Source organism: Macrobrachium nipponense, chromosome 2 (genome assembly GCF_015104395.2).
Source record: "Macrobrachium nipponense isolate FS-2020 chromosome 2, ASM1510439v2, whole genome shotgun sequence".
In the NCBI taxonomy this organism is placed as follows: Eukaryota; Metazoa; Arthropoda; class Malacostraca; order Decapoda; family Palaemonidae; genus Macrobrachium; species Macrobrachium nipponense.
In genome coordinates, this window is record NC_087201.1 from 159,974,156 (window position 1) to 159,998,803 (window position 24,648).

General features: G+C 32.9%; 1 protein-coding gene across 2 annotated transcripts in view; it reads left to right on the top strand.

Moving 5' to 3' along the window:
- LOC135221088 (uncharacterized) overlaps nucleotides 1-24,492 on the top strand; it is a 26,923-nt gene extending 2,431 nt beyond the window's left edge. For both annotated transcript variants that reach the window (XM_064258885.1, XM_064258886.1), the window contains exons 2-4: nucleotides 16,960-17,022; nucleotides 18,110-18,214; nucleotides 19,194-24,492. In XM_064258885.1, coding sequence (XP_064114955.1) covers nucleotides 16,968-17,022; nucleotides 18,110-18,214; nucleotides 19,194-19,324 — 291 coding nt within the window. In that variant the 5' untranslated portion in view covers nucleotides 16,960-16,967 and the 3' untranslated portion in view covers nucleotides 19,325-24,492. The remainder of the gene's footprint in view (nucleotides 1-16,959; nucleotides 17,023-18,109; nucleotides 18,215-19,193) is intronic.
- The last annotated feature ends 156 nt before the right edge of the window (nucleotides 24,493-24,648 follow it).

Here is a 24,648-nt window from a genome sequence, read left to right on the forward strand (position 1 = left end):
TTCAGTTTAAAAGTAAATAATCTTCTATTCAGTCTAAAAGTAAATAATCTTCTATTCATTCTAAAAGTAAAACCCTAAATTGTATTCCAGCGCTAAAAAAGGTGAATTCGTATTTTTTTCTCACACTATAGTATGCGAGTGGCAACTATATACAACTAGAGAAAAAATAAATATAATTGAAACATAAAATAAAACAAGTAAATAATACCTTCGGCGCAATCGAGTTTTCAACACAGCGTATAATCAAGACCACCTAAAATCGATATCTATCTTTTGGTGGGCTCGGTATAATATTCTGTATGAGCCACACCCCATAAAACATTCAGCCTCGGTCCGGTAGTGGCTTTTCCCGTAGCGTTGCCAGACGCATGATGATGGGTTGACTTTAACCTTAAAAAGAGAGAGAAAAAAAATTACTGAGGCAAGATGGCTGCAATTTGGTATGTTTGATGATTGGAGGGTGGATGATCAACATACCAATTTGCAGCCCTCTAACCTCATTTGTTTTTAAGATTTGAGGGAGGACAGAAAAAGTGCGGACAGACAATAGTTTTCTTTAACAAAAAACTACATGTAAACTGAATTGGCTAGACTTATTCAACTTGAAACGGATGCTGCTTGAAATGGGAGTTTATATCAGACAGACTAATTGGTAGTTCTACTCTATGCCTATTTCATAGCCAGTTAACTTATCTCCGAGGCTAGAGGGCTGCAAATTGGTATATTGATCATTCGCCCTCCAATCATTAAACATGCCACATTGCAGACCTCTAGCCTTAGTAGTTTTTATTCTATTTAATTAAGTTAAAATAAGCCATGCTCGCGTGTCTGGCACCGCAACAACACAGGACACCACAGCCAGCTGAGAGTTTCATATGGCATAATACACTGTACAGAAAACTTGATTGAGCTGAAGAAACTTTGTAGAACTTTTTACTTGTTGCAGCTGAGTCAGCTGATTTTTACATATGAACATCTTCAGGTAGATTTATATGATGAAAAGCATTGACCTTTAATTTTGTGGCTTACGATGGAAATAACTTATCACCTGGACACATTTCTAAAAGAGGGCAGTCCATCCCTGACTCTGCTACACTGTCAACTCACAAATTTTGTAATAATAATAATAATATACCCATGGAAATATGAGCATTGGCTAATTATTGACCAAAAAGAAAAATTGAAAAAACTCAGTATAAAATAATTTCTCACAATGCAGTCATCCTCTTCAACAAAATAATAACAACGATAATAATAATAATATTCCCTCATTTTTTACAACTTTTGGAGTTGACAGTTAGGACTACAAAATTTTTACCATAGACTCCCCCCTCCCTCGCCCCCCAAAAGGTTTTCGACAACATCCGAAATTCGAGGGCTGTTTCTAAGGGGGTCATAACCCCCGCTTTGTCAGACCCCCTAATTTTTTTCAACTTTTGGAGTTGGCAGCTGGGGCTACCAAATTTTCATCATAGACTCCTCTCCACCCAAAAGGAAGGTTTAAGTCGAAATCCGAAATTCGAGGGCCGCTTTTAAGGGGGTCATAACCCCTCTTTTTCATACCCCCTTATTTTTTACAACTTTCAGAGTTCACATCTATGTAGAAGTGTTTCTATAGTTACAAACAGGCTCCCCATAATACGGGGGTAATAAGGTACCCTCAGTAGGAAAGGGAGAAACTCCCCCCCCCCCTTGGGAATGTGGGCCCAAGGTTTCCCACAATATTAGGGGGCAGGAGGCCACGTCCTTTCGACTTATCGACCAGGGGAGATGGGGGTAGTAGCCTACTTACCCCGACCTTGATAGGAGGGGGCGCAGCCCCCTTTGGAAATTAGGGCCTAAATTTGGTACCATGAGTTAACATAACATAAATGACTAAAACGCATTCAACATCAATATCAGAGTTTAACTATAAGCCGAGTTTTACCAAGGGCCATTTAAGGGGGCCTCGTGATGAAAATCCTCCCCAAGCAACCTGTCACAACATGTATGCGGCTGCCGTCGGCCAGCAGTGCCTGACTGAGGCAGTCAATGACGCAGTAGCATTGGCTGGGGAAAGATGTACGTCCAGGTCATTTGCAAATGAATTAGCGTTCGTTAACACGTCCGAAGGACGGTTACAGCTGCTGGTAATGACTAAAACTGGCGTCAGAACATATTGGTTACTGATGCCGTAATGGATTACTATAGGATAATCATATCTACCCACATGCACCAACTATACATACACAAGGAAAAGATAACCAGCACTGGGTAATGGTGCTGTTAAATTAATTATCCTGTAACAAACAATAATGGCAATAACTAGCGAAGCTTCAAGTTAAATCATCAAAGGGTTAATATAATTTAAATGTGAATTTATATTTCAAAATATAAATCTCGTATGGGATGAAATTGAAAGATGTACTAAGGTTCTATATGCCGAAAGAATTTTTCTTTTATCGTCAATACTTTTGGAGATATTAGCATTTGATTAGTGTTAAGGCCGGGCTGTGCCGGCCGCCAGAAATGCAATAATTAAAATATCATTTAAATGCGAATTTATGATATCTTAAAAATAAATCTTTTATGGGATGAAACTTGAAAGATGTAAGGGTTTATCTTCCGAAAGAATTTTTCTTTTATCTTCAATACTTTTGGAGATATTACATAGCATTTGAACAGCGTTGGTGCCGGGCTGTGCCGGGCCGCCAGGAATGAGCCCGGCCCGTTTCCAGTAAGACTTCGCTTCGCTTGTAATAAGTTCAAATCACTTTGACATTTATATTGATCTGAGGCGAGACGATAATCTCACATATATCGGAGATCAAAATCAGGCCCCCTTACTTAGCTAAAAGAATTCCTACAGCCAAAAATATGCAGATTATCACAAAAGAATGCATCTATAGTTGCCAGTGTATAAATGTTTACGTGACATGATCGATGTCCGACTGGGAAAGTGCTGTTTATTAGTTATCTGTAGTGACAAATGCATGAATTTGATGCGACTATCGATGTCAAACCAGAAAAGTGCTTTTTTTAAAAATGATATATGGTCACAAATGTATGAATTTGATGTGACATAATCGATGTCAAACAAAAATAAGCGCTTTTTATCAATTATATCTATGGTGACAAATGCACGAATTTGATGTGACATAATCGATGTCGGACCAAAAAAGAGCGTTTTATCAATAATATCTTTAGTGACAAATGCACGACTTTGATGTGACATAATCGATATCGAACCAAACAATAAGCGCTTTTTATCGATTACAGGAGCGGGATGAACGAAAAAAAAAATACTGATATACATTCAGGAAAGGAAGTCTTTCGTAACTGTATCGTTGCATCGATATTTTGCGATACATTTTACTACATGTTAGCGATACCTACAGGCACTTCGACTCGTTCAGAGAAGACGATAAACGATACGGATGGCGATAAGGAAGTAGTATTGATCGAGAGGCATGACCGATAACTTTATTTAGTATATGGTGACCATATCACTGAAAGGTTTGAGCGTTCGGTGAAAAAAAAAAAAAAAAAAAAAAACATAAATAACATTAGTACAAAATACGTTGATAAATATCGTAAATTCTATATAAAAAAAGATAAGAAATGGACGGGACGTCAATATTTGGACGGTATCAGTAACGATAACAGCAGGGTACTGAAACGGTTCCAGGCCTGTACGGAAGGGGTGGGGTGCCCCCCGCCACCAACCCCACGGTGGGGGAGGGAGTCGGGGCGGTCGAACGACCTTCCCCCAAAATTTTTGGAACTCCATATTTTTTGTGACCATCCTTTTCACTGACCTGTAGGTACTTAGAAAGTAATAAATAAAAATATTTAGTTTTTTGCCAAGTTTTTTTTTTATATAAATTTTGTTATTAAACTTCAACATCATTCTTTAGTAGTAGGAAAACCAAGAGTGATAACAGGGATATGATATAGGCCACCATGTTTGTTAGTGATTTTAAGTAAAATTCTGTTAACCAAAGTCAGTACTTTGAATAACATCTAATCGGGAAGAAGGGCATAAACCTCATACCCAAATTTTCTTCTTAATTTAACTAAAATAACATTTTCAAGTATTTCATCTTGAATATACCCATATATGCAATGACATATATAGAAGAAAAGGTCCAGTTTTGGGAAAAAACTAACCCGCCCCTACAAAAAAATTTCTGGCCACGGGCCTGGGCTCGGCCCTAAACGATTTGGAAACGCATACGGCAGTGAATGAATACTGTATACAGAGATGCATATTATAATACGTCTATTGAGGGACTGAAACGACGTTGTGAGACAAACGGATTGCTTGGCGCCATCCCGGAATTGCTGAACTTCAAAATGTACCGGAAGAGACTGACGACAACTCGATTGATAGATAACCTTGGGAAGAAAGTTGAATGGCTCAAGAATTGACATAATCTCGCCGATTAAATTGACTGGAATTGCGCTGGGGAAGAATGATTGCTCCAACCAAAGAGGAGATAAATTATGCGTGTAAGGTCAAGGCCAGGTATTTATTATATATAAAAAAGACTACACTGGCCTTAGATTAAATCACTGAAAAGTGCGGTTGCCAATTACCTTACAGATACTCCAGTTATTAATGCGAGATTTGCCATTAATACCAATGCTGTTATGGATTTTGCTGACAGAGGTAAAACAGAGATGAAGCAGCGACCAGGATTCTTAACTTGGTAGAAGCCAAGATCTAGACCTATATCTTGGTAAAAGATAACTCAACAAAGTACATCATGGAAACTGAAACAGGAAATAGTGATTTGTTTGTAACGTTTAGAAAATGAAACCTGAAATAGTGATTTGTTTGAAACGTTTTTAGTTTGTTTGTTTGTATGGTGTTTTTACGTTGCATGGAACCAGTGGTTATTGGGCAACGGGACCAACGGCTTTACGTGACTTCCGAACCACGTCGAGAGTAAATTTCTATCACTAGAAATACACATCTCTCACACCTCAATGGAATGCCCGAGAATCGAACTCGCGGCCAACGAGGTGGCACGCCAACACCATACCGACCACGCCACTGAGGCGCTGTAATGTTTATAGTGAGGAAGATATGGACGAAGTCATTATCTTCAAATTCGAATTGAGTTGAATATAGAATTTAGGCCAAAGCCCCAGCGCTGGGACCTATGAGGTCATTCAAAGGTAAAACTGAAATTGACGGAAAAAAAAAAGTTTAAAAGGTGTAACAGGAGGAAAACCTCAAAGTAGTTGCACTATGAATCAATTATTAGGGGAAGATGGAAAGTAAGATGGAAGAAAGGGAATATGAACGGAGCTACAGTCAAAGAAATGAAAGGGCTTGCAGCTAGGGACCGAAGGGACGCTACAAAGAACTTTAAGTAATGCCTACAGTGCACCGCATTAAGTAAACTGACAGGAACTGCTCCCCCCGCCCTACGGATCTCAAATTCGAAATCAAGTATATAAGCAACAATAACGGTACGTATGACATCCGTGACAGGTATCATTTGCTGACTTGCTTCTCCTGACAACGGTATGACCATCTTGGGAAAGAAAGCAATTTCAAAACTGATGATCTGTGAGCCCCTGGTAACTGTGCAAGCAATCATGAAACGAAAGCATGCAATCCGAGTGTGGTCAAGCGTCTTGCTGCGAGACAGATGACGGGATATACCGAACGTGAGGAGGTGTATTCGATCAATTTGCAAAGCTTTGGATGGTTAAAAACAAGGCCTAGTGACTCTCTAGTCTAGACCTTGGTTATTTGATCAATTGCAAAGCTTTGGATGGTTAAAAACAAGGTCTAGAGACTCTCTGGTCTAGAACTTGGTTATTCGATCAATTGCAAAGCCTCCTTGGATGGTTAGTCTAGACCTTGGTTAAGAACAAATAGCTGCCACTAGACTCATCATAGATACAAATGTTAGTGCTTTACATTACGGTTCGGCAAATATTCAGTCAGCTGGTGATAAAGCGAAGCAAATAGGGAATTGATAAATAACTCAAAAGTTTTGATACAATAAATACTGCTGAATGTTGGATAAATGACTAAGCACCTGATAAGATGGTTAGAATAATCCCTATTGCTTATACTCTTCTTCGTATTCCGAGAGAGGGTATAGTTTGTGCGGGGGAATGGCCGTGAGGAGGAGGAGGAGGAGGGGGAGGAGGAGGAGGAGGAACTGGTCTTCTTGTTCTCAACAGCTGTTCTTATCTTAAAACTCCTATGAGAACCCTGGTAACTATTTCTTACTACAATTAAATCGGGGAATCTCTCTCATTGCCTGTTTGCAGACCTTTCGGTCAAGTGTTATACTTTCTATATGAGTTTGGAAATCAAACCTGATTGACACTTTACAACAGTGGCGGATTTAATCAAGGGTGGGACCTTGTCAAGGGCGCCCCCCCCCCCCCCCTCCCCACCACCCCGTCGCAATCCTCCATGACCTAGAGCATTGTTTTCTTTCAATAAATCATTATCAGTGGTGAACATCTGCATAGTTACCGACTATTTCAACAACAAAAACAGTAACAACTTGGTAAATAATAGCATATCGAGAATTAGTATTGAGGAGTTCACTAGCTCACCAGTGAGTTTAAGTCTACAACATTTAGATTATCAGAGCTGAAGACCTACGTATCAAAGAAAATAAACTTTTGGGATAGATTCAGATCTTCTTCGAGTAATTTCCATTACGGTGTGACTCGGTAAATAAATCTGGGCATAAATACTTCTTGTGGTTCATGGTAACTTTAGAGTTATCAAGTGCTGATCGTGATGACTGCGTTATAAATGTTTAGAAAATGAGGAAGTGAATGTGCTCTTTGAAGGAAAATTTATACGTTGAGGACTGATTATTCTGGTTCGGTGGAGAGACACTTAAAAGAAATTTTTGAACGGAAAATGACCTAAATAAGTTTGGCAAAGAAAAGTCAATAAAATGAACGTATCCGTTGAATGAAAATTTATACGTTGAGGACTGATTATTCTCTTTCAGTGGAGAGACATTTTAAAGAAATTGTATAGCGGAAAAAAGACGTAAATGAGTCTGGAAAATGTTGAAGACTGAAACTACAAAGAAAGAATATAGAACTGTAGAGAACCATTACAATCACGTGATAAGAAACGCTTACTTCGACTTTTACAGTCAGAACCAGAACATCGGGGAAGCGGCAAATACTAAGAAATAAACTGTATGGATTTCTTGCTGGTGTAATAGATGACGACGGAAAAATAATCCCTGGTGATTTCATATATCAAGAACTGGTTGACTTCTTGATTTTTTTTAAAGAAACATAAATAAAAATAACTGATTTGTTGACAGGCCGAGTTAGATTTTAACTATACCTGAACTGGAGTATAAGTCTACTTATATTTAAGTGTTAATACTAACGATATTTTTTAAGTGTTGATACTAACGATATTTTTTTGGATTTTCGTTGTACGAGGGAACGAGTCTACGAAAAAAGAATTTTCTTGACCATGAAATATCTTAAAATTTTTAAATTACGGACTTGCTGTTGACAAAATTAACTGAATACTACAATGAAACCAAGGATGAGTCTGCACTTTCTTGAAGTAAATTTGAAAAGTGCATTTGCTTTCAAAAGAAGGGTAAGAGATACAAGTATACTCACCCAAAGATCTTTTGACGCTAATCATTCACGCTTAAAGTACTCCTGAGTCTAGTGTCTACCGTAATTTGAGCAGTTGCTTCCAAGTTTCCACTCACATTAACTTGGGCTAAAAAGGGAAAAAAATTAAGGTCAAATTAATACCATGGTACCAAACTGTGCTGAGAAATATTTCAGACAATTCTGATTGCAATACGAGAACGAAAATGGTGTGTTCATGTTCTTCTAATAACAATTCTAGGGCTGAGAACTAAAAGGGCCAATGTCAAAAAATGGCTGATTGTAGTTAAGACCGTCAATAAACTAGAAATTGATCTCTGTTTCAGTGCTATAATGGCCAATGTTATAAGTTAAGCAATCACCAAAAAAAAAAACAGCCTTTGTTTGCTGTACTTACCTGAATTTTAATAAAGGAAGCAATATTTTAAATGCGTTTTTCTGAAAACATGGTTTTATGACATTGGCCCTTTTCGTTCTCAACCTTAGAATTTATCTTCAGCCAAACGAAAAAAAAAAAAAATCATAAAGAAGGCAGTCTGTTGAGGAAACTTATCGCAAGTCTAAACAGCAGTGAAGATTTTGACGTGGTTAAAGTGGCATTTCTACAGAAACTACACTACTGCTAAATGCAACGACAGAGCACTGTAATACTTTTAAAAAACATGGCGTGATCCGGCCTTCAGCTTACTCGGGGCACGTGCTAAAGTCAACGGTCAACTAGAGCGTTGTTTCACCAACGAAAATGAAAATAAATACACGATATTCTATTAGAAGCAATTTTTTTGTACTGTTTAATATGCACATTATTTTTTTTTTTTTTATATTTGAATTCTAAATATTCCATCCGAAAATTCCTTTTTAAGTTTTTCCATAGGGCTTTCCAACCCCCCCTACAACAACAACAACAAAAACAACAACAACAAAGTATGCAGGACTTTCTTGCAGAGTTTATTAAGGCACGTTTGCCACATGTTACATACTGTTATCGCTTACTCGGGGAGAAAGCCTACAAACTACTGTTGTTGTTGTTGGGGGGTAGGAAAGGTCTTAAAAAGGTCTGAAAAGATGTTTGCTTTGTTTGTTTGTATGGTGTTTTTACGTTGCATGGAACCAGTGGTTATTCAGCAGCGGGACCAACTGCTTTACGTGACTTCTGAACCACATCGAGAGTGAACTTCTATCACCAGAAATACACACCTCTGACCCCTCAATGGAATGTTCGAGAATCGAACTCGCGGCCGCCGAGGTGGCAGGTCAAGACCATACCGATCACGCCGTTGAGGCGCTTGTTTGCTTTGAGTCAAAGATACGTACAAGAATTTCAGGAAAGGATGTTTATGAATTGTCTATTGGAATGAAAATATAAAAAAATGAATAATGCGCATATTAAACAGTACAGAAAAATTATTTCTAATAAAATATATTGTATTTTTATTATTGTAGGTGAAACAACGGGCTATCTGTCCGTAGATTTTAGCGATTTAGCTCTTTTTAATTTATTTGATGTACTGAATTTAAGAGGCTATAGTTCTGTTCAATTATTTTGCGTTTCCACTTATAATTGAGAATATATGAACGTGTTTAATTTGTGTCCTTTTTATATGATCCTGCTGTTAGTATGAGTAGTACTACTAATAATGAGTATTGATTACAAAGACCACATCACGTCAAATTAAGAATATAATGAGCGTCAGTGGCAAATCTTGCAGCGCCCCGAGCAAGCTGGAGGTCGGATCACACCTTGTTATTATACTTCGTATTTAATATGTCATTCAACATATATGCAGCAATGATTTATTTAGGTGAAAATTGATGGTAACTGTTTCACTGACCTGAGAATTTAAGAGAATGACATAAAACAAAATGGTACATTTCTACATTTCTTAATAGTTCGTCTACTTCTTATATATATATATATATATATATATATATATATATATATATATATATATATATATATATATATAGTGGTACCTTGAGCTACAAGTTAATTAATGTATGTGTTTTCCGAGGTACGAGTTGTCACTCGGTCAATTTTATGTTTTGTTACACAAGCAAAAAATTGAGGTACGAGCTCAAGATGCCGCTGCTACTTAAAAGGCGTAGTGACAAAAATTAAGATAAGCAAAGAAGAAAAAGTAAATATGCTTCTTTTCCATGAATCTTTAATAAAATTATACATTACTTCACTGTATCCAATAATACTGTACTATTCTCTTATTGCTGTATTATAAAATACTACCAGCATAGCGGTCAATGCTTTGGTTTGGATATCAGCTGATGGCAAATACGAGTTTGTTTTGCCATATCTAACTCAATTCTGAGCGAATTCTCTTGCTTCTAGTTAGCATACAATAAATGAATATCTAGATACTTGAATTATATGGGACAAGGGAACTTTTCGTTATACGACGTGTTTTTAAGCCAAAATATGACTTGAATACACTAAATTATTTTTTTCGTTAACAGATCATGTTGGCGGCATGTTTATTGAGTAAAAAAATTACATGATTCCAATCGCTATTTTCATTATATTTATCTTTTATCGGCGAGAAAACAACAGTAAAATGTGTTCATTCGAGCCCAGTAGTTTTGATTAAAAATATTTTCTCTCAATTTTATCTATAGTTTTGTTTGATGGCATAAGTTTGCGGGAGTTTCATCCTTGTTGCTGATGCATGATAAGAGTCATTGGCAGCTTGAACAGTTTTCTCAGTTTCAGCTACAACTTGGTTTAAGTTTAACGTATATTTCTTTGTAGATTACTATCGTATGATGGTTGAAATGCCAGCCAAACGGATGTTGTTATCCAATTCGGTTATACTAAGCAAAAAAAAGTTTTCTCGTTCGGTTATTCCAGGCTGTACACATTTACGCAAGGAGTATAACGTTAAAACAATACTTTCATCATTCTCTTTTGATGTTTTAACTTATTTAGGTATCTAGAAGATGGGACAAAGTTAGGTTAATGTAATTCGGTCTCTCGTAAAATCAGGTTATCGTAGGACGAATTATCGTAACTTGAACACTACCTGTACAGTGTATGAAACCTTATTATATCTTTACATACTTGTGTTTTTATACAATATTTGTTATTTTGAAATGTATTTTCCTTATTCAATAACATGAAACATAAAAAAGGGTGTGGTGTTTTGAGGGTTGGAATGGATTAAGAGCATTATAAGTATTTTCAATGGGGAAAATTGATTTGATGTGTGATTGAGCTACGAGCTCGAGCTCAGCCGGGGAACGAATTTAACTCGCAGGTCAAGGTACAACTGTATATATATATATATATATATAGATATATATATATAATAATATATATATATATATATATATATATATATCAAATCAGGCGTTGACTGAAGGAAAAAGGCCAATCTACATAGTTCTTTATTCCAACGTTTCGTAATAACATGTCTCCCTTTTTTTTGTCTCCTATCATTCAGTCTTTCTCTCTCTTAACTTAAGGTTGGTTGGCGGTTCCAGCTTTTAAATAATAATTTTCTGTAATTGTATATTTTAGTAAATTTTAGTCTTTTTTACGATTTTTTTAATTTTTAGGAAATTTAAGATTGCTTTATAATATCATTTTAATTAATTGACAGATTCCCAGAAGATGTAATAAATGTTATTACGAAACATTGGAATAAAGAACTATGTAGATTTGGCCTGTTTCCTTCAGTCAACGCCTGATTTGATGTATTCCTTGGTCGTCACCTGCCTGCCCTTGGATGTATATATACATATATATATCTATAGATTATATATATATAGTATATATACACTCATGGTTTATGGTGGGGCTTCCTTTGCTGCTATTACCTCGAAGATGTCCTGACGTGTATATATTTAAATATATATATATATATATATATATATATATATATATATATATATATATATATATATATATATATATATATATATATATATATATATATATATATATATATATATATATATATATATATATATATTATATATATATATATATATATATATATATATATATATATATATATATATACGTATATATATATATATAGATATATATATATATATATATATATATATATATATATACGTATATATATATATATATATATATATATATATATATATATATATATATATATATATATTTATATATATATATATATATATATATATAAATATATATAATATATATATATATATATATATATATATATATATATATATTTATATATACACGTCAGGACATCTTCGAGGTAATAGCAGCAAAGGAAGCCCCAACATAAACCAGCAGGAAAAGGGTTATAGTTTATTACAATAAGAGACGTTTCATGCTGACATCAGCACATCCTCAGTCTGCAATAAATAATAATATTAATTCATCACTCATTAAATTCCACATAAAAAAAACATTAAAAAACATTACATAAAAAATTAAAAATATGTACAAAATCTAAAGTAAAAAAAGGAGGAAAAGATAAAGTACATATATAAAAATTTTTTTAAATTAAAATTAATAACCACCTATTCGAGAGCAGAGAAACGGCTATAGCTACACGCCCAAAGAAACTCAGGCCAGAGAGAGAGGCACAGCAGAGGTATTTGCATTCAAAGTGGGAAGGTGAATGCAAAATATTATTAATTTTAATTTTAAAATATTTTCATATATGTAATTTATTTGATCTTTTCCTCCTTTTTTTACTTTAGATTTAGTACAGTTTTAATTTTTTATGTAATTTTTTTATGTGGAATTTAATGAATGTGATGTATCGTGCTTATATTATTATTAATTGCAGAATGAGGATGAGCTGACGTCAGCATGAATATATATATATATATATATAATATATATATATATATAAGGTCTAATAAAAATAAAATAATTAATAATATCTATAAATAATAAATAAAAATATTAATAAATGAAAATAAATAAATAATATAATATATATGTATACTATATATATATATTCACATATATATTTACAGGCAGTCCCCGGGTTACGACGGGGGTTCCGTTCTTAAGACGCGTCGTAACCCGAAAATCGTCGTAAGCCGGAACGACGTTGGAAAAATGTCTTAAACTAATAAAAAGTTATAAAAACCTTACTTGTAATCCTTTGGTTACACTATATGTTGTTTCCTGTAGTTTTATGTACAACCTGGAGTTATTTTCATAAAAAAATGCTGGTTCTTGAAGGTAAAAACTATTGTAATCCTCTGGTGACACTACATTCTTGAAGTTTTATGTACTACCTGGAGTGATTTTGCCAAATCTTGAGGGCTACAAGAACAGTTGATTACTATTTACGTATCATATAGACTAATTAAAGTAAACGTATCTTTAAATAGGCTTATATATTAGTATCAACAAAACATTTACTGGCATGAGTCAAGAGGCCGTTTAATGAAACGAACACTTCTCTGTCCTATCAGTTCAGAAAATAAACATTACCTCAATCCCCAAGACCATTGTTGCCAAGACGCCTCTCTCTCTCTCTCTCTCTGATCAAATTACTGGATAATGTCTCTCTTTGGATACTTGGAATTTGCGTTGTAATCTAACCAGAAACTTCGTTTTATTATTATTACTGGAAACAAGCAATGATTTTTTCATTATTTGCGCTTTTGGACTGTTATAAACTTTGCGCATCGCAAGCTAGTATTTATTCATTCGCTCGGAAACTAGTTCCGCATATGAGGCGTCACTAAAAAAATTCGAAAAATACGACATAAAAAGTGTCGAAAATCATCATAACCTCAAAATTTTTGTTGTAATCTAACCAGAAACTTATTTTTATTAATATACTGTGCTAAACTATAAAGGATTTTTATCATAGTATGCGTTTTTTAAAAGCATCGTTAACTCGGAGCGTCGGAAGCGTCAGCGTCGTAACGCCGGAACAAACGTCGTAACCCAGGGCGGATTTTTCAATGAATATTTAAGAAAAAGCGTCGTAACCTCGGAACGTCGTAAGCCGGAGCCGTCGTAACCCGTGGACTGCCTGTATATATATATATATATATATATATATATATATATATATATATATATATATATATATATATATATATATGTATACACACACATATATAAATTTTTATCACATCACTGTGGTTCACATACATGCATTAAGTTACAAATATCCTTTAATATCCAATTCGCCCTACCGTCAGTGACGTTACTGACTTGGCCGAGTCGGTAAGCTCACCGGAGTCCTGATTTCTCCTGTGTTCGCTGGTTTGAATCCACGAGGATGAAATTATTATCATCTAAAAAATTCTCCTTTGGTTAACATATATTAAACTATGCTAATTCCAAGGTAGAGTGAATTGGATATTAAAGGACATTTGTAGCTTAATGCATATAGTATGTATACAGGCAGTCCCCAGTCATCGGCAGGGGTTCCCTTCCCGAGGGGGTGCTGATGAGCGAAAACCGCCATTAACCGAAATTCGGCAATTTATGGTGGCACCATAAGCACCATTATGGCACCTCTGTTAGGTATTTTAAGGTGCCTTATGGTGCCGATAACTGGATTTTATGGCGCTGGACGAGCCGTTGCCGATAACCAGGGACTGGTTATATATATATATATATATATATATATATATATATATATATATATATATATATATATATATACACGTGTATATATATATATATATATATATATATATATACACACGTGTATATATATATATATATACACGTGTATATATATATATATATATATATATATATATATATATATATATATATATATATATATATATATATATATATATATATATATATATATATATATATATATATATATATATATATATATATATATATATATATATATATATATATATATATATATATATATATATATATATATATATATATATATATATATATATATATATATATATATATATATATATATATATATAATATCTTAAAAAATCACAGTAGATGCACGTGACTTCATTAAATAAGCAAATACCACAGGAAAATGATAGTCAGAAATCCAAGTGCTTTCGTCTTTACTAAGACTGTCAAATACAGAAAATTTCTGTATTTGGCCAGTTCACGGAAATCTCCAGGAATTCCTTAATAATCTCAATAATTTAGTCCCTTCTATAAAATTTACTTTAGAGGAAGAAAGAAATTGTAATTTGAATTTTCTTGATGTAACTGTCCATAGAAATGATAGAAATTTCACCTTTTCAGTCTTTCGGAAATCAACTAACATTGCCTCTTGTTCATTACTACTCCAATCACCATCAAAATGTAAAATTATGTTTCTTCTGGGATGTTCCTAAGCGCTTTACGTGTCTGTACCCCGCAGTTTATTGACGCTGAAATTAAAACTATTTATGATATTGCATTGAAACTTAAATACCCAAGGACTTTTGTAGATATGGCATGGAAAAGAGCTAGAAAAATATTTTATTCAACTAATGACAAACTTGAATTTAAAGCATAACATTCTAAAATTACCCTATGATGAAAGGTTTTTAGATATTCCTAGAATTTTAAAGCTTTTTAACGTAAACGTTGTTTTCAGAAATATTAATGTCGAGAGTTTAGTAATCAAAAATTCTCCTAAAGATCTTCCAGGCTGCATATTTGAAATTCCTTGCAAAAAGTGTGATAAAGTTTATTACGGACAGACCGGTAAATCTTTCACAACGTCTCAAACAGCACCAATATTCTGTGAGAACTGAGCAAATATCGAATGCATTATTCGTACATATGAGATATTTAGATCATCCTATTAACTGGAGTCAAGCAAGAGCCTTAATCCCATGTAATGACATAGTTAAAAGGAATATCATTGAATCTTATTTCATCAAGTCAAATAATAGAAATGTTTTAAATTTACGTCTTGGTTTATTTAAACTTGATGCTTTCATAATGAAAAAAATTGTAGATAAATATAAGCAACAAAATTAATATATTCAGTTTTTACATGTTTTGGACTGTAAAGATTATTGTAATTTCGGTTAGGGTCAAATCTGTTTAAGTTTGTGAGGGTGTGATATCAGATAATCCTGGATTATCTCTCTTAATTTTTACCCTTTTGACAATTAACCATCTGGTATTCTTGATCTTGTTGTGTACCTGAGACCTTTCTCTCCAATTGTATTTCATTAGCTCCTTGACAATGTCTTAGTAAAGACGAAAGCACTTGGATTTCTGACTATCATTTTCCTGTGGTATTCGCTTATATATATACATACATAAATATATATATATATATATATATATATATATATATATATATATATATATATATATATATATATATATATATATATATATATATATATATATATATATATATATATATATACATATATATATATATAATATCGTAATGTCTTCATTACATTTTCGAGGCTTCTGAAGGTACGCACGCATAGATTCACATCGTGGAGTAAGTTATAGGACAGGCAGCAAAATTGCAAACCCAGAGTTTTCTAATATTAGAAATCATTCGAAAATATGTAAAACCTCCATTGAAAACAAGGACTTTACAGTTGTAGGACGAGCTTCCAACAGCCACGATTTGACAATCTTAGAATCGTTAATGATTAAATGACTCGTCCCCTTGTTGAATAGTCAAACCTCTGCTGGCACACTGTACCTTCTTAGTTTCTTTCTTTTATCTCCAGTCTTGGCATTGCCGCTGAATAGGTTGGTCCAGTTTTACTTTACTTGAATATGTCTTATTATTGTTTTTGTTTCATTCGTTTTTTTTTTTACTTATTTTAATAATTTTTGTCCTGTTTAGTTTACGTTTTTTGTTTTTAAAGTTGTCTTTTTAGTATTTTTAATATTTTAAGTTTGTAATAATTTGCAACTTTTAAATCTCAAATTTTTAGCTTTATTGTAATTTATTTTATGCTATCTATTTTGTACAGCCCTCGAAAATGTAATGAAGACATTACGAAACGTCGGGAATAAATTGACCCTTTTATCAAGTCTTTATGTCCTCTCTCCTCATTGATGTATATCCGGCTGTGGCCACCGCTGTTTGGATATATATATATATATATATATATATATATATATATATATATATATATATATATATATATATATAATGTAAATATCACAAGGCAAAGAGGCAAAGGCATGTCTTAAGGTATATAAAAATTATTGCCATCGATGCATCTTCAAGGCTGGGGAATTGATAAGAATACAGACATATATTATTGGATCAGTCCTCGTCAGTTCAGTTGTTCATAGCCCAACTACTTGTTTGTTTACTTCAGTTCTCAGTCCCTTGTCTTTTGTATAATTTTGTATTATATATATGATTCTTATTTCTCTCTACATTGCAGACAGAGACATGGAGAACTATGAAGGCGTTCGAAACAGACCTGCAGCTCACTCAGTTTACACAGGTAAGTCATGAAAGCACAGTACAGTCATGAACATTTTATATGGGCAGCTCATGGCTCCAAAACTATGGCACTGATGACTATTTCAACTGTTTAGGCCTCCTTTCTACTTATATACGTATCTGTTTATGAATATGCCAGTAACACTGAATGGAAAGAATTTCTTGCATACATCTTTTACCCTCAAAAGGAAAGAAAGTTCATGTTGTCTACTTTTTCTTAAAGAAAAGCAAGGATATTCATGTAGTCTACTTTCATAATCAACTTTCAAGAAAATATTTTACAAATGAAATACAATAAGAGAAAATAAGTAACATATATAATCAACGAATTGCACTTCATTTTCTCAGTTCAAACAAGAGAAATGTGCATGTATATACGTAGTTTAATCAGTTTTATGAGGTACTTAAACAAATTTCATTTTACAAAATTTGGAAATAAAAATGTATTCAAATTTCCCCTCAATTGAAACTTTACAATATAAGAAAATATTGTACATATATGTTCAAAATAGTACTTCCTATAAATTTGTAAACATATACAGTACAGTACTGTACAATATTTACTGTTTGTATTCCGTGTATGTACACAAGGTGTTCAGCGATAACTTATAAAACAACACTCTTACTCAGAATATATTTGAAAAGTTTGCAAGTGTGATAAATATAGGACAAACGTAAATTAATTTTACCATTTTTTGTAGGAAGTTATTACACAGCCAATAAGACATCAGTTTAAATATATTCGTAGATAATTACCCTGGGAGACAGTATTTCATATTCTATATCAATCAATTACTTTTTTATATTCACACCAAACTATAATACATCTTTTAAAGAGTTATCAGTTTTAAGAAGTTTAATGAGAGCGCCATTATGAGTACGTACTTCATGACCATCTCCTAAAAATATTTTTTCATATTTTAATTGTGTATACAAAGAGTTGGAAGTCAATTTAAACAATTTGATTAAATACAAAAATAGCCTTTATACTATTGCCTTGTTACCAAGAAAGGAATAAGGAGGATATCAAATTATATAGTGGAATCTGTCTAGTAATAATAATTATTAATGGAAGGTATTTCTTACAGGGGTTGGTGAGGAAAATGGAGAGGAGAATGTGGAGGAGCTACGAGAACGACTTCGGCAGATGAAAGCCATAGTCAATGACCGTACAGGAGGAAAAAAGAAATCAGGTATAGAAATGACTAATATAAAATACATTCAAATACTTTTCAATGAGGTATTTTCCAAAGCTGCTATATCAGAACTATTTATGCATTAGTAATCCATAGATATCTATTCAAATTATGTTAAAACAAAAATGCATTTTTTAAATCTACTGAAGTACATTACATACCATAGATTTGGTAAGCGTGCACATTGATTCAATGTGAGTGACAGCATGACATACTGCGGATAGTTACAAAAGTTCTTTGCTGAGTAACTTCAACCCTGGCTGCGCTGCCTCTGCCTATTCCTTTTCATCCATTCCTTTTGGTATCTCCTTGCTTAGTATTCTATTACTGTAAATTTACGTTGCTCCAATTTTCCCCTATGATTCAAGAAGCAATCCCTCTGACAAGCCTTATGAGAATTTGGAAGTTATGTCATTAATAAAAATATTAATAATAATAATTTGCCAGCCATAGTAAATCCTATGAACCACGACAAAAGCAATAAACCTGAAAAGTGGCGGAAAAGGCTGTCAGGGGGAAAAATGAAGCACTATAAAATGACAAATGAACTAACCAGAAAACAAAAAACAGATTAATATATAGTTTTTACCATAATTTATAGGATTTCATCTAATAATTGCTTAGTGTGATTCAGCTTTTAGCCTTCCATGTTTATAGTGGTTTTAACATAGAAATGGTGAAACAAAAGAAACTTTTCAACATACAAACATCATCATTAAATATAAAGAAAAACTAAAAGAATGCAATGTAATCCTTGAGAGACTGTGACGTACCAGTCTGCAACATCAATTGATAAAAAAAATTCTGGGAATTCTTTCAAAACTACAAATATTTTAAACCTAAAGTTAAAACAATAACAGTGAATATATAAAAAAATAATATATATATATAATTAGTATCAAATTTTCAACTCTTTACAAAAACCATTAGCTTTCATAAATGCTAATCAAGAATAAATTTAAGAAACTACTTCCAGGTATTGATGAGGGCTTCTTAAGTGTTGTGTTTGCCTGTATCCTAGTTGTCATCGCTGGAGTGACCCTTTATGCCTTCGTTGTTCTGTATGCAGCAGTGCACAGGAGATGGACGGAGGACCTAAACGACTGAAATTTCTCTTTTGAGACGAGGAATACACTCTCCCTGACATTCAGTCAACTGGGGCTCAAGAAAGTTACAAATGAGAATGCCCTCCTGAATCCTGACACAAGGGTTGTAGTCTTGTTTTTCTAATTACACCTGATAATACAACTATGATCGGGAAATAATACTGCTGCTAATATACATCATAAACTCTCAAATACATTAAAACTTCAAAATAACGCTAATTCAATTTTCTGTATCTTCCAGGTACTTTTTACATGAAAAATATTTTAAATACCATAATCTTAAGAAAGCAATGTACTTGATTCATACCATATTGAGTACATGATTCATTTAGTATCTTATAATTTTTCAAGGACCTTTCTAAGATGCAGTATCTTTCTGTTCAGTTCATAATAATTTTTCTGCTACTTTTATTAGGTTAAACATAACCAAATTTGGAAAAAGACTGAAAATTATAAGGTTGGTGTAAGCTACAATTACCTTAAGGTTTTTAAACTAAACTTTATACTATACTGGTCATGTGATAGCAGTACTAAATCCAAAATACCTTTCAGCTGTCACTATATTTCAAATCAGTACTACTACTATGTTCAGAATTTTAATACCAATTGTATTACTGTACTTCAAAGTTCATCTTGAAAAAGAGTTTTGGTAAACATTTGAGATAGTACTACGTACTAAGAAATTTGTGGCTTGAGAATCAGTACAGCATTTACTTTCTATTCAGCAAAAGTACAGCAGTTTCTGTTCAAAGGTACAAGCAAAATTCTATAATTTATGGTAGCCAAATAAACTGTATGTTCTTTTCAAGAGACTGAGTACATTCATGGAGGTTACTTTTTACATGAAAGTTTCAATGTTGAAAATAACTGATAGTACAGTATTAGCATACTAGTCCAGATATGAAACCCTATTCATACTCCAAAGGCAAGTACAGTGTCACTGTACCGTATCTCTTTAAATTGACTTTGCTCAACGTTTTTCAGTGCTTGTGCTAATGTCCTATTTTTGTGATTTTCTTTGTAAACACTAGCTGTATTTATATATAGCCTTTGCTTTCATACAGTGAAAAAGTTACTTCTATACATTTTCATATGAAAAGCCAAATATGATTACATTGAGACTTTCGAAACTGTAGAAATATTACCATATGTAATGCTGCTGTGCATACACATTACATTAAAAATAAAAAAATAAAAACATAAAACTTTAGCATACAGTAAAGATTTAAATTTGAAAGTTACTACAAATCTCATGCCAACCTAATGTACCATAGTAGTATACCATAAGGGACATGGAAGTATAAGGCAACAAAACAGTAAACCTCGTGAAACAAAAATCTTTTTAACAGTACGTAGTAAAATTTCATCAAAATTGTAGCTGTGATAGAACAATCATCAGTGAAGGTAGGTCAACTAACACCAATATAATTGTACAAGAACCCCTTCAAGCTAGAAGTCAATCTGATACAGCACACATGCTCAGTAAAATTCTGTATACTACAAACCTTGCATGTTTAAAAAAAAAATCTTAATGTTACCAGCATTCATGAGGAAAATATAATACAAAAGATAAATGAAATTAACAAGGAGTTCCATATCCTTTGGACAGAAAAAAAAAAGTATTCAATTCAGACTATGTCGTACTGAAATACCTCCATAAAGGTATTCACTCTTGGTTTTCCTTGGTAATATAAGCAGACTTACTCATACCAAGAAAAGAAATTATCATTTCTTTTCCTCATACATATAAATTCACATAAGTACTATTAGATGTAAAGCAAATGTTGAAGTCATGCTATCATTACATCGTGATAACCTTACAGCAAATATCATCTTGCAGGTAATTACATTATATATTATTATATATTTTTACATTACAACTATTTTATACCACTATCAATTTTCTAGTCTACAAAACTGTGAAAAGCTTATGTGACCATCACTGTCTCAAAAAGACCTACAACTGCCAGGCTGTGCAAGGTTGTGTGCTGCTGAAGCTCGCATGAGCTGATAATCCATTTTTAATGCCCATGTGAGTGAAAGCTTCCCAACAACAACAATAAAACCTGTTCATATTTTGGAAGAAATGTTTATTTTTCCTCTTATTACCTGTCATTTTAAATATCTGGGAAGTTAATATAAACACATTAACTCTACTGAGCCTCAGTACAATGAATTTTCAATTCCATATGAAACACAAAAGACATTGCACAGTGTACGTACTCATGCTGGTAACTTATTAGGAATAGATGAGACTTCCTCTTTTTTCAGGATGCTATGAGATTTACTTGTGTATTCTTTGTATAAAACAGTACCATCATTTATGAATGCAAATTACTCCCAAACTCTTTACATCTCTTAAAATTTTAATTTGTTTCTGTTTTTATTTTAACATTAATATAACATTCCATCAAACAATGGTAGTCACTTTAAAATGACTCAGTTAACAATACAGTATAATATAAAAAATAATTTAGCTAGATACATTAGATAGCTAATCCTATCATTATAGCTATGTTATACAAAATTTTGTTTTTGTTTTAACCATATGTGAAGAAATGGTAGGTGTGTGGTATTGTAATCAACCCCTTTTTTAACAGATATCCAGATTGTTTTATCTTCAAGCCACAGATTTCATTTTCAAACTAGAAATAAAGATTTCCATAAAAAACAAAGCAATGTACTCATAAATGGGTGACCAGTAACCAAAGCTGCATTTTCTGCCATTCAATGAACATCATAAAGGTAACTGCAAGTGATTTTGCTGCTACAATCCAAGATCTCTAAAATCAAACGTAAATCTGATTATTAACGAATTTCCCCTTATATCTCTATTCAGTTATTTCAATACAGTGCCATCTCACTTTCTGGTTATATTCAAGTTTACACAAGAATACAGTATGTTTAGTACTTAATGCGGATGTTTATTACAATAAGGGCAAAGATACTGAATTTAGAAATCTGTCATTCTGTACTTCTTTGGTTGTATATCAGCATCATTATCATTATTTTCAAGTCAGGTTCTGATTTGACAGGATTAGACATAATTATTTCTATCTGCTATCGTCTGTTTTGTGCACTTTCTGTCCAGACAAAAGAGCAAATGAACATCAAGATTCTACCAATACAAGATTCACATATGGTTATAAACTAATACAACATAAATTCCATTTTCATTCAATGTAAAATATATGATAATTATTAAAAATACTTTAGGGGTCCCTATACAACACTTTGCGCTTAGATGAACTTTAGATGCTTTAGATGCTGTGGTCTCTTCATAAAAAGGACTTGAGTCACTCATAAACCATCAAGTTTTGTTTTATAGAATTATCAATTGGTTCATGTAGATTGCAACACTGTGAAGTCAAAATTTGAAGGATTATGTACATTCATTTGACTTGAGCATAGGAAAAATGTTATCTACATACGAACTGTAGATAGATTTACACATAAATATTACTTCTTGCGGTTGGATACACAGGAAACAACACATTTATATTTGGTTTAGTAATACTTGAATGGCTAACTAGTGTATTATCAAAGACTTAATGTGTGAGAATGAGAATAAAATGCTATTTATCATTAGGCCTAGTTCTCAGAAGCAATATAATGTCAAAGCTAGAGACCATCTCCTTGAAAAGATTAATACGTAGTTCCATGCAGTGTCCAGAAACACCTGACTATAGTTACTTAACCCCTTAGGTCAGTTGCTCTCTAAGCACACTATGCAGTGGTACCCCTGTATTCCCGGGGGATGCGTACCAGGACCCCCGCAAATGTTTAGAATCTGTGAATAGTTGGAACCCCTGTAAAACACTGAAAACGACCTATTTTGGAAGGTAAAACTCTAGAAAAACCCACTAAAAATTTGTATACCTGGTTTTTTTAATAGTTTTATCACAAAAATTGCATTTTATGATGAAATTGATAAAAAAAACCCAGGAATTTGTGGATATTTCTCATAGAAAAATACTGTGAATAGGCGAATTTCCCATGAATAATGGGTAGATATGGTCCAGAGAGAAATCCGTGAGTCTGTGAATCAGGAGAACACGAATATAGGGGTCTCACTGTAATAGTGTACTGTACTGTGCTAAAAAAAAAGCAGTAACAAATGATAATAATAATAATAATAATAATAATAATAATAATAATGTGCAGTTACTGTAGCATACTTAAAAAAACAGTAATAAAAAGATAAGTAGTAGTAACAATAATAATAATAATAATAATAATAATAATAATAATAACAATAATGTGCAGTTACTGTACTGCACCAAAGTTAAAATATGTTTTTCTATTCATAGAGGGTTAAATATTCCAGTCACTTCATATAATTCACAATAAAATAATACAGCTGCCTTATTTAATGTAACCATACCCACCCACATTTAAGGTTCAGCTCTTGTCGTAGACTTGTAAGTTCTGTCTTGTATACTAAAAGAAGGTATTAAACCAAACAAAAACATGAAAAATGCAATATTTTCCAATCTAATTTACTTCCAATATGGAAAGAAGATTAAGAGACACGAACAGCACTTGGTAAATTGCTCCAAACAAAAATGTTATCGGGTGCTTTGCTCATGTTAGTATCCCACTCTAGAGTTTCTCAAGATATTCTTTATTTCTTTCTCAAAACAACCTTCCATTGCAATAATGATAATCAGAGCTGTGTAAGCAATCATGAATAAGATCAACAGCTACTGATCACATGTGCTCATCATACAATCATTGTATTTAAAAAGAAATTCAAGCAGGAACTTCTAGGCATATAACTTCAGTGCTTTTTATAACAAGTTATATTCTACAACTCTATCAATCTGACATATGTGTTTTCCTTCCGTTAAGTCGCAAGTCTCTAATCAGACTATTTCAGCATTGCATTTTTACTCCTTTGTCTCCAGTTTTATTATTATTTGTACTAACTTTTGAAAAAATACTAACTAAGTACATTACAATAACATTTGAAAACCAACTTCAAAAAGATAATAGACCTTCTAAGGCTTTACAAAAGATAACTCTACATAGTAGAGCGCTGTTCACTAAACCACTCTTTTATCTTCATACAAATATGCATTTTTCAAAAGCTAAATATATCCCCTAAACAAATCACAAAGCTACAGAACACAACATATCTTGATGTTACATTATCCTTAATAAAGTGAATCCATATGAATAGTTTCAATGTTTATTTTAACACTTCATCATGCATATTAGTAAATCAACTGAACAGTTAATGAAGTGTTCTATGCTGTAAATCTGTTCCAACTTAGTACTATAAATACAGCACCTAGAATTTTTTGGGGACAAGTTTAATGATCC